The following is a 13297-nucleotide window of genomic DNA, read 5'->3' as shown; positions in this document are numbered from 1 at the left end:
GGAGCAGGAACACAGACGGGGGGGATAAAAGCGTCTGTTTTTAAAGCGTCTGCCTGAGCAAGATGGCCGCCCCCGGAGGTTCAGGGTTCCAAGGGCAACCCAAGGTTAGGGTGGTGCGGGGAGGTGGCTTCACCTGAGAGCAGGATGCGGGGGTTCACCGCCGTCACCCCCACCGGACAACCGTCCTGCTGTTTTCTCCTCCCGTTGTCTCTCGCCCCCCCCGTCCTTTCGCTCAGCCTCCTCCCCACGTTACCATGACAACAACAGCACTGCACCATTCATCCGCTGTAGGAGAGACCTGTTCTCTCTCTCTAGCTCGCTCTCTGGCGCGCGCACGCTCTGTGTGTTTCACTTGGTCACTGCTCTGCATTCTTGCGTGTTCCGCGCAGTAGAACCCAGAACCTCAGGGTGTGTGCTGTTGCTGCTGCTGGAGCCGAAGGAGGAAGAGGAGCGCAGGATGAAGCTGCATTGATCCCTTTGTTGACGTGTTTCGGGATGTTCAGCTGTCAGAGCTGCTGAGACGAGAATTCAGAGAACCCGGAGAACCCAGAGTGGGAGAAATGACGCCTTGGTCTGTCACCTCAGAGTCTGCTGCTGCTGGAGCTCTCCGTCCCTCCTCCACCTCTCTTTGCACCCGCACGCTCGCGCTCCGCCGCTGAAGGCTGCAGCGGGGACTGGCGCTCCAGCAGCTGGAGTCAGGAGAGGAGACTGGTCTGTAGACGACCCGGGCGTGGGTGCTGGGTGGATGAGCTGGCGCTGGCTGCAGGCGGAGGGGCTGTGTGCGTCACTGGACAGGGGGGACGAGGCTGGGCAGCTGCGGCCCTATGCCAGCCTGCCCCCCCAGTACCAGGGCTGGGCTGATCATGGTGAGTGGGGGTCCGACCCCACCCTTTACCGCACCTCCTCCACACATACAGCACACTTTCTCACCAGGCTGTTCATCTTTTCCGCTAATCTCTGTAGGTGTTGTGCAGTGATTATATATACAAATGTGTGTGTGTGTGTGTGTGTGTGTGTGTGTGTGTGAGTCTTGTGAATGAGACTGGTGTTGGGGTGACGCCACTATGGGTGCCTGGGAATACAGCCTTGATGGGCACTGCCTGACCACGCTTTAACACTTTCAACTGAATTTATTGCAGGTGTGTTTGTGTGTGTGTGTTATGTGGGCGTTGTGCTTTATGCCTCCTGCCCCACGTTAACTGTTTCACTGCTGGAGTCACTACACACACATAAACATTGTGATAAAACAACACGATACTGATAACGTCACTTATAGAATGTGATATAATAACAATTTTAATTATGTTAATGTTTATAGAATGTTATATAGATACACAATTCTGGTTACATTACATTTATTGAATGTGATATAGCAATACATTCTGGTAATGTTCACCTTTATAGAATGTGATATAATAACAATTCTATTTACATTCACATTTAAAGAATGTGACATAATACAATGTGACAATTTTAGATTACATTTAGATTTTTGGAATGTGTTATAATAACACATTTGGATGAATTCAACACAAAATCATCACATTTTTCAGGATAATATTCAGGCATCAATCACATGGTTGAAGTTATACTGGTTTTGGATATTCCTAGGAGCCAACAACCAAAACTAAATCTATGAAAAGGCATTCATGCCATGACTTGAATATCATTGAAAATCTATGTGATAATTTGAAGCAGGCTGTCCAGATTTTGTACGGAAGAATGGTCAAAAATTCCTCCATCCGGATTCCAATACTCCTGTTTCCATAAGGCATGACATATATAGTTAGATAGATATGTTTCTGTAGCTTGACTGTGCGTTGTTGTTATAACGTGTCATGTTCCTACAGCTTTACTGTGCAATGTTGTTAGACCATGTGAGATGTTTCTATAGCTTTACTGTGTGATGTTCGTATGCCACGTGGCATGTTTTTATAGCTTATTGTGCAATGTTGTTAAAATGTGTGACAAGTTCCTATAGCTTTACTGTGCGATGCTCTTATACCATGTGACAGGGTTTCTATAAATTATTTTGTGATGTTAAAGCATGTGACTTGTTTCTATAGCTTTACTGTGTGATGTTAACCGTGTGGCATGTCTCTATAGCTTTTCTCTGCAATGTGGTTATACCGTGTGACTTGTTTCTATAGCTTTATTGTGCGATGTTAACTGTGTGGCATGTCTCTATAGCTTTGCTGTGCAACGTGGATATACCGTGTGATTTGTTTCTATAGCTTTACTGTGCAGTGTTGTTATACCGAGTGACTTGTTTCTATAGCTTTACTGTGCAGTGTTGTTATACCGCGTGACATGTTTCTATAGCTTTACTGTGCAGTGTTGTTATACCGAGTGACTTGTTTCTATAGCTTTACTGTGCAATGTTGTTATACCGTGTGACATGTTTCTATAGCTTTACTGTGCAATGTTGTTATACCGCGTGACTTGTTTCTATAGCTTTACTGTGCAGTGTTGTTATACCGTGTGACTTGTTTCTATAGCTTTACTGTGCAATGTTGTTATACCGTGTGACATGTTTCTATAGCTTTACTGTGCAATGTTGTTATACCGCGTGACTTGTTTCTATAGCTTTACTGTGCAGTGTTGTTATACCGCGTGACATGTTTCTATAGCTTTACTGTGCAGTGTTGTTATACCGCGTGACATGTTTCTATAGCTTTACTGTGCAATGTTGTTATACCGCGTGACTTGTTTCTATAGCTTTATTGTGCAGTGTTGTTATACCGCGTGACTTGTTTCTATAGCTTTACTGTGCAGTGTTGTTATACCGCGTGACTTGTTTCTATAGCTTTACTGTGCAGTGTTGTTATACCGCGTGACATGTTTCTATAGCTTTACTGTGCAGTGTTGTTATACCGTGTGACTTGTTTCTATAGCTTTACTGTGCAGTGTTGTTATACCGTGTGACATGTTTCTATAGCTTTACTGTGCAATGTTGTTATACCGCGTGACTTGTTTCTATAGCTTTACTGTGCAATGTTGTTATACCGCGTGACTTGTTTCTATAGCTTTACTGTGCAGTGTTGTTATACCGCGTGACTTGTTTCTTTAGCTTTTTTGTGCAATGTTGTTATACCGCGTGACATGTTTCTATAGCTCTATTGTACGATCTTACACAGTCTCAGGTGCGGTGACGTGGCTGTGTGAATACAGTGCTGAGCTCATCATCTCTAATCACCTGTGTGTGCGTGAGTTTTGATCTGTGAGGAGCTTTCTCTTCCTTTTATTTTATTTTTTCCTTTTCACAAGCTCACCGATTCCATTGTATTGATTGAGTTTATTGATTGTTGTGGCTCTTTCAGTAGATGTGTAACAGGTGTAGGCTTGTGATACACCCTGCTCACACATATACACACACAGACCAGCAGGAAGAAGCACATTCAGACTCATCCTTTCTTATCCATCCGTGGCTTCCCCCGACAGATGACGAAAGTGAGGAGAGTCAGAAATGGATGAAAATTCAGACTACAGTGGTTTATCGACATGGTGCAGATGCATGCCCTTCATCTTCCTTCTATGGAGCATCATCATCAACATGGCAGGCAGTTATGAAAGTGCAGCTCAGACTTTGTATGTTTGATATGAAATGTATGCTGTGTATGACCACAGAACACACTTCTGTGCTGTACTGTAAGGCTGTGGTGGGGCTGAAACTATGAACCTCCCTTTCTGTGTAGAACAGGAAATGTTATAGAACCTCATAGGTCCATAGCGCAGATCTTTGGGTTGGGTTGGCTGTGAATATTGGCTGGTCTCTTAATAGTTCCTTAGCTATGTATGTATATGGGTGTGTGTTTTATTGTTTAAAGAGAGTGTGTGTGTGTGTGAGTCTGCTCCTTGGTATGCACACCGCAGAATGTATTCAGCAGAAATGTATTCACAGGAGAGCTTCCCTTTTCATCAGCTCTCCCAAGCCTACGCCTTGGCACCGTCTCTGGCTCTGTGTGAGAAAAGGGAGCCCTTTTATCCTCACACACACATTTACATAGTGTCCTAACAGCCATAAATCATAATGTCCACTTGCACTGATTCCACTGTGTGTGTATGAAGCCTCACCATGCTGTGTTCATCTACGGCTGTGCGCTACACAAACTGATTTGTGCTCGAGTGAGTGTGTCGTGGTTGCGCGGTGTTTGATGAGTTCTGTTGACTTGACCGTGGGGGTGAAAACAGGAATGTAAGTGTAATTAAATGTCTGCCGTTAATAATAAATGTGTATAGGTTGTTTATTTGTCACACTCAAGCTGCTTTTTGTGTTTACACTGACAGTGTGAATAGTTTTGATTTTCACTGAGTAAGCAGAATGTTTTACATGCTGTGTGTGTGTGTGTGTGTGTGTGTGTGTGTGTGTGTTTTGCATTCATTTATGTGAATACATTTCAAGTTAAATGTTTATTGTCACATACAATTTTCCAATACAACTAGGTAGTGTGGGGGTAAACTAACAAACAATGAATAAATCTACACATACAAGGGAATACAAAAAACTGGACCTCAGGCAGCAGTGAGTGAAGTAATAGCATATGTTGAACAGGGTTTTGCATTTGACTTTCTGTGATTCGTTTTTCTTTCGCATTTTTATGCCAATTTACAGAATATCATGGCCAGTTAATCATTAATCAGACCATAAGTGAGTTGCTCTCTGTAGGGCCTGATGAGACCAGAGTGGAGATGTTACTCCATGCAGAAGAGTTGGGTAATATGTTAATAAAATATCATAATTCAACTCTGAACTGTTATGTCATCAGTGTGAATATGGTGATGTAACCACAAATATTTTTTTAAACAAATTCCATTAAAGTTTGTTCACATTACATATTTAAATGTTTTCTACTAGGATGGATTTCGAATATCGTAATTAGTATCCGTTTTTAGAAGCTCATCTCTACCTGCTTCATGTCTCATATGGCAAGTGACTCAGATGTTCTCTCACGCCACCATCTCTCCATCCTGCTTTTCTTCTGTCTGCTCCTCTGTTCCCCTCCCTCCATCTTTCCCACATCTGTGCTGCGCCGCTGCTCCCTCATTCGCTCCTGTGTGACTGGTGCTGATCACCTGTACCAGCGTCACTTTAACCTCAGTGGGTGGATGTGCTTTTGTTTTTACTGTGTAGTCGTACATAACAAATCTATAATAAACTGTTAACTAAAGTGTGTGTAAAGTTGTTTCAAAATATCTGTGCACAGCGTCTGCACCAGAATCACTCTCACTGAATGGAAATACCTATGGCACAAGGTGGTAAACAATGTTTAATGCGGTTTGTCAATCTTTTGCCATCAACCCTCACCAGCAGTTAGATCGCTCCCATTGGCATCATATTCAAGGCTTTTTCTTCACCCTCCATTGTGTGTCTTATTCTTGTGGAATAACATCTTAAAAAATGATCGGAAAACCACTATAGATATTTCTATTGTCTGGTGATGAACAGGAGACACTGTAATAAATGCATTTTCAAGAACTCTCAACTTCATACCTATGCCACAACTAAATGGGCATGCAGTTTCAGGAACTTAATAATGCTTCACAACTTTTCTTTTGTTTTACAGTGTACTAACATTGACATTCATGGCTGGCCAGTTGTGTTGATATGATGAGAAGTTGATGTGATTTTTATTATGTAGATATTAAGAAATATCGTGTATACAGTGAAGGTTTATGTCCATAGGGATTTAGATGGGGTTACTGTGAGAACCAGAATACCGGGGAAATGAAGGACCAAGGTCTTCTCCACTCACCATCCAGGGCATGTCCTGCTTGCATCTGGTTTCTTCAGATGGTGTGACGACCCCCTATGCCCCCTTCAGGTCCTGGAGTGTCAGTGCACGGGCAGGACTGGGTCTTAAGGTGACTAATAATTGATTACACCTGTGCTTAGGATGAGTTAAGGAGGTGGCTCACTTCCTTCTTCGGGGGGGGGGGACTATTGTCTTGATTGGTGCTGACACCTGATTTTCTCCCCCCACCACGCTGGCACGTACCTTTTTCTCCTCTCTTCTCCCACTTGTTCATTTCTTTTGTCTGGTTGTCTGTGTAGATCCCTGTACCGCTATTATAATTACTCCTTCCTTATATTTTCAATAAAATATTATTTACACTATGGTATTTGCGTCCCTTTGTGGCTGTGGAACGAGCCCGTTGTAAAAAATGGACAATAGTAATCTGAGTTTTTCATTTACTACAAGGTTCTGTTGGACACTCTCAGAAGCAATTTAGCTGCAACATTATGGACCTTTCATCCACCCATCAGATTCTTATATATTCTTTGTATGTCTTATATATGAGTTGAGAAGTAAGCGAAGCACAGAATGAAACTGAAAAATGTTTTTTTTCGGGCCTGGTTTGCCTCCAGTCTGTTTAATGTACTCGCGCTATGCTGTGAGTTTCCCTCATAATGAATCGTTGTTGAGTCCCCAGAGCCTCTGTCCTGCTGATGGGGACGTTTCTTCTCATTAAAGCTCCATAGATCATCCTGTGTGTTGGATCGTGTGTAAACTGCGTTATGTAACCAGACGGGAAACGGCAAAGTAAGAGCTCTTTTTACAGATTCCGGATTTACAGTGATATTTTCAGATTTTTTTCTGGGTTTGATGGGATTTAGAGGTGAAGGCTACAGCCTCACCTGTGCCAGCACTGCCAGCTGGGCTCTTCTGCAGGACAGCAGGGTCCAGAAAGGACGAGAGACCCGCTCCTCAGAACACGGCCTGTCGCCATGGCAACCATCTGTCTTCCTCTCTCGCAGCTCAGGAATTTTTGAGGATGACAGGGGAGAACTCGTCCTCTGATATTCCTCACATGAACAGGTTACCCCGGCATCAGCTGTTTATTCAGTCATTTCTCATGGTCTGAATAATTTATATTCACCTTATTATAATTCATACGCTGTATGATGAAGTCATCGCCAGCAACATTATTAACATTGTATTAAAAGGTTGTATGTGTGTGTGTGTGTTCAGGTATGTGTGGGTTTATAGACGTCTGCATCGGCGGGTATTTAAAGTTGTGCCGTTTCAACTCGTACACCTATAATGTTACATATATGTGCTATAAATATCACATGCAGAGCGACGGCGGAGAACGTTCTCATGGAACCACGGTCCTCACTGCCGACATCTGATCAGCTCAGTTTGTGGTTCTGCGCAGCGCCGCCCTTCGGACCAGTTGATCAGGTTTGGCATGTCAGAGAGGGGCGTGGTCGAGGGTTGGCGCTGCAGACGGCCCAGCGCTCCGTGTGTTGTCAGGTGGATGTTCGGAGGGTGGTGGAGCAGGTTTTTGGGATGCAGTGAGCATGGGCTGATTTTTATCTGACTATTAGTATTATTACGTTAACTAACCAGCATTAATCACAATAAGAACACACACACATTGCCCACAGGCTGTTTCGCAGTGGAATTGACCGGATTTATCTGAGGCTTTGAACAGGGCTGAGGAATGCGGTGGAGCACCATAACCGTACCGTCCCCACCCGCACACACAAACACCTGCGCAGTATGAAATGGATGTTCTCAGAGAAGAATCTGAGCTGGTCTCAGGCACACTGTCACTGTTGTTGGTGGTTTTATGTGTGTGTGGGTGTGTGTGTTTCCTCTCCAGTACAGTGGGGCACATGTACACAACGATGGTTAATTTACAGCGTTGTGATTGGAGGAGATTCGGCGGTTGACCCCCTGTTCCCTCTCTCCCTGTTAGGGGGGGTGAATCAAGAGCTTGGCCCCCCTCCCTCGGTGGACGAGGCAGCGAACACACTCATCACTCGACTGGGCTTCCTTCTCGGGGACAAAGTGAACGAGGGCCCGCAGAGACATCCGTACAGCATGGAGGGCCCCGAGGACATACAGGTACAGTCATTTTGTATATCACACACACACACACACACACACACACTCACCTTCATCTCTCCTTGTACTTTAGGTCTTTTGGGAGTTGGGATTTATCCACCATTTTAATTATAATTTTTACAGTCTCATCATTCTACTGTACAAACACCTCCACCTCTCAGTGGGTTTACAGTCAGATCAGCAGAACAGGTTCTTGATTATAATTATGCCAAGGGTTGTTTAAATTGTAAATTAAAGACAATACACTGCTATGCTCCAGTTTGAACCTGTGACTTTGTGGTCTTCTGCTTCAGAGGCAAGTGTGTTACACACTAGGGTACTACCAGCTTAAACCATGGGGGCGTGTTCAGTGGTGAAGGCACTGAAGCCACACCCCTTTTTCAGGCATCATTTACAACAAATAGATCTTGATAAATGGGCAGCTTCACTGGACCGATACAGACAGACATGTTTTAACCTCTAGAGCTGGAATTCGATTCGGAACCAAAGGACGATGATCGACACCACAGCGTTCCTCATCAACTCTCCTAAAATCTGATATAATAATGGCTAATAATCGTCCCCCCTCTGGGCTGTTTGGTGTTTAAAATTCATCCCGCTCTCCCAGTGGACTGCGGACCCCCCGTTTCAAACAAGTTTACCACTAATTGGGTTATTATGTAACTCCTACAGCTTTAATATTCGCCAGTGTTTTTCATAACTTCTTTCATTTGTATCTCAGATTCACAACCTGATTAGAGCATCACAGCAGCATCGGCCTCTCTACAGAGTTCGGCAGTATTTCACCGGAGGAACATTCTAACTGTGAACCGCAATATGGCAGTGAGGAAGAGGAGAGGATGTGATGAAGATGAACTAGGGTTGCGTTGAATGGCTTTTCTGCACAGTATATATAACTTCTGCAAGACTGGTGTAAAATTGAACGCATCTTGGCATGGCATTTTGGGCCGGGGTGGCCTAGCGGTTAAGGAAGCGGCCCTGTAATCAGAAGGTGGCCAGTTTGAATCCCGAGATGCCAAGGTGCCACTGAGGTGCAACTGCGCAAAGCACCGTCCCTACACACTGCGCCTGTCATGGCTGCCCACTGTTCACTAAGGGTGATGGTTAAAAGCAGAGGACACATTTCGTTGTGTCGTCACAAGAGGATTTATTTTATTCAAGAAAAATGCCAACGCGACTTCCTATCTGTGCTAAAGGTTGTGGTTGGTGAACGGTGTTGATAACGTCATTTCTGCGAATGCCCCCTTAACTTCTAGGTGCTATCTAGGTCTCCACCGCAAACATTTTCCACTGTATGTCAAAATTATAACAAATCCAGAGATTCTGGGAGCTTTATTGGCCACAACAACATTTTTTTTTGCGTCATATCATGAAATTGCTTTTATCTGGACAATGTGTCAAGATGAGTATTGTTTCCGGATGTGCCTAATGCAGGCATGTGGATCTGTAGGTACTGCTGTGATTTGGATTGGCGTGGCCTTTTGGGCAGCAGCGTGTGGTGCCGGCACGGGGTTACGGCCGGGTGAGGGCAGGGTGCCAGGCCTGGCGTGATGGCGGGGCGGCAGTAGTGGCCAGATTAGCCGAGTTCCCCGTGGGGCGAGCATCACTCTAAACGGACCTGACAAGAGCCGCGGCCAACGCAGGACTCCAGCATACGGCGGAGAGAAGCTTCCTTCTGCTCCGTGAAACGCGTCTCAGACACTTCCGCTGCTGTCATCACATGACCTTACATTGATTTTTTAATCATCCAGTTCAATGCAAATCTGATTTTTTATTAGAATTTTCATGACGGGCCGGACAACACAAATCTGTATTGTGGTTGCAGCAGGTATCCGAGAGATACAGATATTCCAATTCAGATGATTGATGCCAAACATTGTACAGTTTTGCATTGGTTCAATTTCGTGCCAGCATAATGAAGACACATGAGAATTTCTTTCTGCTTCCTGTCCCTGTCAGGGAGGGGAGTTCCAGTCGGAACATGAGGACTCGTTCTCTGACATTCTTCATGTCTTTATATATAATTCATACACATATTGTATTTTTTCTTTTTTACGATGGTTCTCTGTTGAAAGCAGCATTCAGTTCTGCTTGGTACCTGTGGACCTCATCAGCACGTATAGCAGCAAGCCGAATCACTTTGTCACGTCATTTACTTCACGTTACGGCCAGAGTGTTGACTCTGTAGCGCCGAGCCTCATTAACTGATCCATCAATGTAAATATTGAGCGGCGTCAGGCCCGGCCCGTAGCCCGGCTTCATTCGCCGGCCTCATACAGAATTATGCTGGCAGCTCTCGGCCCGCAATTATTTTCCCCAATTGATTTCATGGCGTCCAAGGCTGTTAGGGGAGCGAGGGGGAGAACACTGATAAGTCAACAAATCATGCAAACAGGCAGCAGCTGAAGAGCGGCATGGTTACAGGTCTTCCAACAGTCCAAAATAATCAGGTATGTTTCCCCATCTGGTGAGGACAGAATGAATTTACTCCCACACCTTTTTTCAGATTTGTCCGTCTTTGTCCGGCAGGATTACGTGCACTGACGTGTCCTTGTCACCGGTCGGAGCTCACATTTCTCAGCATCCTGCCTTCGCAGAACTCTTCTGCGCTTGTCCCTCCAATGCTGCAGAGGGCAGTAAAGTTCCATTCACATAGAAAACATTCATCTTTGCCCCTATCGCGAATGATCACGACTTTGAATTCGTTTGAGGTTCCAGGCCTCCTCTCTTCCATGTTATGAGAGGTCTAGAACGTACATCGTCGCCACATGAATAAATGTGCTTCGTACCTCGGGGAACATTCTGTGAAGCACTTTCCTGACATGCAGCTTGTTCAGTCCGAACCTCTGCATGACGTCCACAGCGGGATTCTGAGGGGACAAAGTTGATGTTGCTGAAGTGTTTTGCATGAAGATGGGTGGTTCTTTCATCTGTCGACATCCCGATGGCTTCCGCTGGGCAGTTTGATTTGTTTCCTTGAAGCGTGTGGAGTCGGTGCCAGTGATTTAAATGACTTTTTTTATTCACCGAGCGCTGAAGTCCAGCGTGGCCCTCCGCACAAAGACGCCACTGATCTCGACATTAAACATCTACAGGCCTGCGGCTATTCACTCTCCAGTTAAGGACGTGAAGGGTACTGATCTTCACGTTTCCCAGTCCTGAGAAGCTGCTGGGACGTGTGTGTGGGGGGGATTTTTAAAAGTTCCATCGTAATAATTAGATTCTGCAGGGGAGTGGAGACAGCACAACGTTAGTCACTTCTTTCGAAATCCCGCCGGTGCCGTGTCACTGCAGCCAGGCGCAACATTTTTCAGCCTTAATTGGTTGTGTGCGTGTGTGTGTGTGTATATGAGTTGCATGTTAACCTGAAGCGCCGTGATGCAGATTTTCAGCCCATCAGCTCTTCTGTTCCCGGTGGGTGGAGAGTGGATGTGATCTCCTCAGTGGGGCGTGTGGATGGATTGATGGGTGGGTGGATGGGTGGGTGGTGTTGGCATCAGCCCGGCTGCAGCTGCACCTTATCTCTGCCACGTCGGTGATGAATGGGGTCGTCCTCAGTAATACGGCCGGTTTTGTGGGGAATGGGGGAAAGATGTGAATTCTTACGCAAAATACATTCATATTTGTTTTCTTTTCACAAATAAACAGGAAGTGGAGACACTGAGCTGATTAAGCTCAGTAGCATAACATCAGCTAATCATACTGACACACACATCATTCTGTTTCTCTCCCTTAAATTGCTGTGATTATTTGTAATTAAAAATGTATTAGAGTGCAAACTTTGCTCTTAAACTTTGACCCCTGTTGTTTAAAGTTTTAAAAAGGAATCTGTAGAACAATCGTCCGTCTTATTTCCTCTCTAGCTGTGCTTGACCCTGCCTCATTTCTATCCCCTGGTTAATTGTCTGAAGTGGGCGGGGTCAGGCTAACCACATTTGGATTGAATATATCTGCAGGATGGAGTCGTGCGCCATCCCATATGATAAACACACAAGCACACTTTGATTTGTGTGTTCTTCCAGGTCATGGGCGTCGGCCAGAGGCTGAGTCCGTGCTCCACCTTGACCAGCAGCACTGCGTCTCCACCTGCCTGCAGTCCCACCTCCACCCTCCCGACCAGCACACCTGGCCTGGCTGCTGTCACCAGCCCCACCTCCACCCTGGAGAGCAGGGACAGCGGCATCATCGGTGAGGGACACATCCGCACACACACACACACACACACACACCACACATCCTACAGAGCAGGCTTCCATGTGGCCCAAGTAATGAAGTTCTTTTTAATTAGTCAAGGCCACAGCTCATTTTAACCTTCTTCTCCAACTGTTGTGTCACAGCGACGCTGACAAGTTACTCGGAGAACGCGGATCGTGGCGGGAAGCACGGAGACGGCTCGCGTGGGAACCTGAAGCTGCGCCACTCCCACCGGTCGGCCATGGACTCCAGTCTGTCGCGTGTCGATGAGAACATAGCCGCCTCCTCCTACAGCCTCAACAAGATCCCCGACCCTGCCCACTTCACTCACTCCGCCCCCCTGTACCTCCTGCCCCGCCCCAACTCTGTCGCGGGTGAGTCCTGCGTCTCTAAATGATCCGTCAGGGTTTGTAGTTTGTGTTTGTGCATCACATGTTCGGGACTTCATGCCATGCAGTTGGAGACGCCTGTGAGACGAGTGTGAGGTTGTGGGAGGTCACGCCGCTCAGGCTCCTCCTCCAGTTTAACTTCAGTTAACAGTCCAGCGTGTCTCTCTTTCCTCTTTAAGCGATCGGTAGGGATGAAACATGAAGGGCTCGGAATTTTGGCCCCGGCGCAGGATGTTCCTGCAGCGAGGCTAAATGAAAAATCACAATGTGGATTCCTCCTCTCTGATTGTGTGACTAATGGTGCCAATTACAGCATAACTGTCTCAATACCTTTCCCCCAAGCTGCCGAGCTGCACCAGATCCATCCGGCGATGTGGATTAGAAATGTCAGTTATGTAACGGCACGCTGCTCCTGGGCCTCGGTCGCCTCATTGTTGGCGCAATCAGAGCAGTTGTATCCGAGGGAGCGTCGCTCGGCTCACATCTCGGCGCCGGGAGCTTTTGTGCTCGCCAGATCCATCTAATGAATCGTCTTTAATGAGGACTGGAGGACAGGTTGCGTTGACACCGTTGGATGTTTTCTGCTCCCGTGGCTTCGCTTGAGTCCTGATGATCACTTCAAATGTTGAGAAGACACCGGTCTGTATGGTCAAATCACAGTGCAAAACAGCTCTTCGTTTGCCTGTGTTACACGAAGTCTGTCTGGTGAGACTTACCAGCTGCACAGAAAGACCCAGAACTTCACTTTCTTAGCATGCATGTGAATTTGGGGCCTTGCTTGTGATTAAATCCTGCAGCGTTTGTAGCTCATTATAGCTGCAACGTTTGTAGCTCAACGTTTGTAGCCAAGGAAAATCTAAT

At 46.0% G+C, this 13297-nt stretch overlaps 1 protein-coding gene across 5 annotated transcripts in view; it reads left to right on the top strand.

Annotated features, from left to right (window-relative positions):
• tanc2b (tetratricopeptide repeat, ankyrin repeat and coiled-coil containing 2b) overlaps positions 1 to 13297 on the top strand; it is a 63061-nt gene that overhangs the window by 32374 nt on the left and 17390 nt on the right. For 4 of the 5 annotated variants that reach the window (XM_028988203.1, XM_028988202.1, XM_028988200.1 and 1 more), the window contains exons 6-8: positions 7705 to 7853; positions 11876 to 12041; positions 12191 to 12421. In XM_028988203.1, the coding sequence (XP_028844036.1) occupies positions 7705 to 7853; positions 11876 to 12041; positions 12191 to 12421 (546 nt within the window). Of the gene's footprint in view, positions 1 to 281; positions 867 to 7704; positions 7854 to 11875; positions 12042 to 12190; positions 12422 to 13297 lie in introns of those variants that run through there. The other variant, XM_028988205.1, reaches the window with a different exon arrangement.

Source organism: Denticeps clupeoides, chromosome 8, assembly GCF_900700375.1.
Source record: "Denticeps clupeoides chromosome 8, fDenClu1.1, whole genome shotgun sequence".
Taxonomy (NCBI): Eukaryota; Metazoa; Chordata; class Actinopteri; order Clupeiformes; family Denticipitidae; genus Denticeps; species Denticeps clupeoides.
The sequence above is the reverse complement of the archived record's forward strand: the minus strand, read 5'-3'. Positions and strand labels throughout refer to the sequence as shown.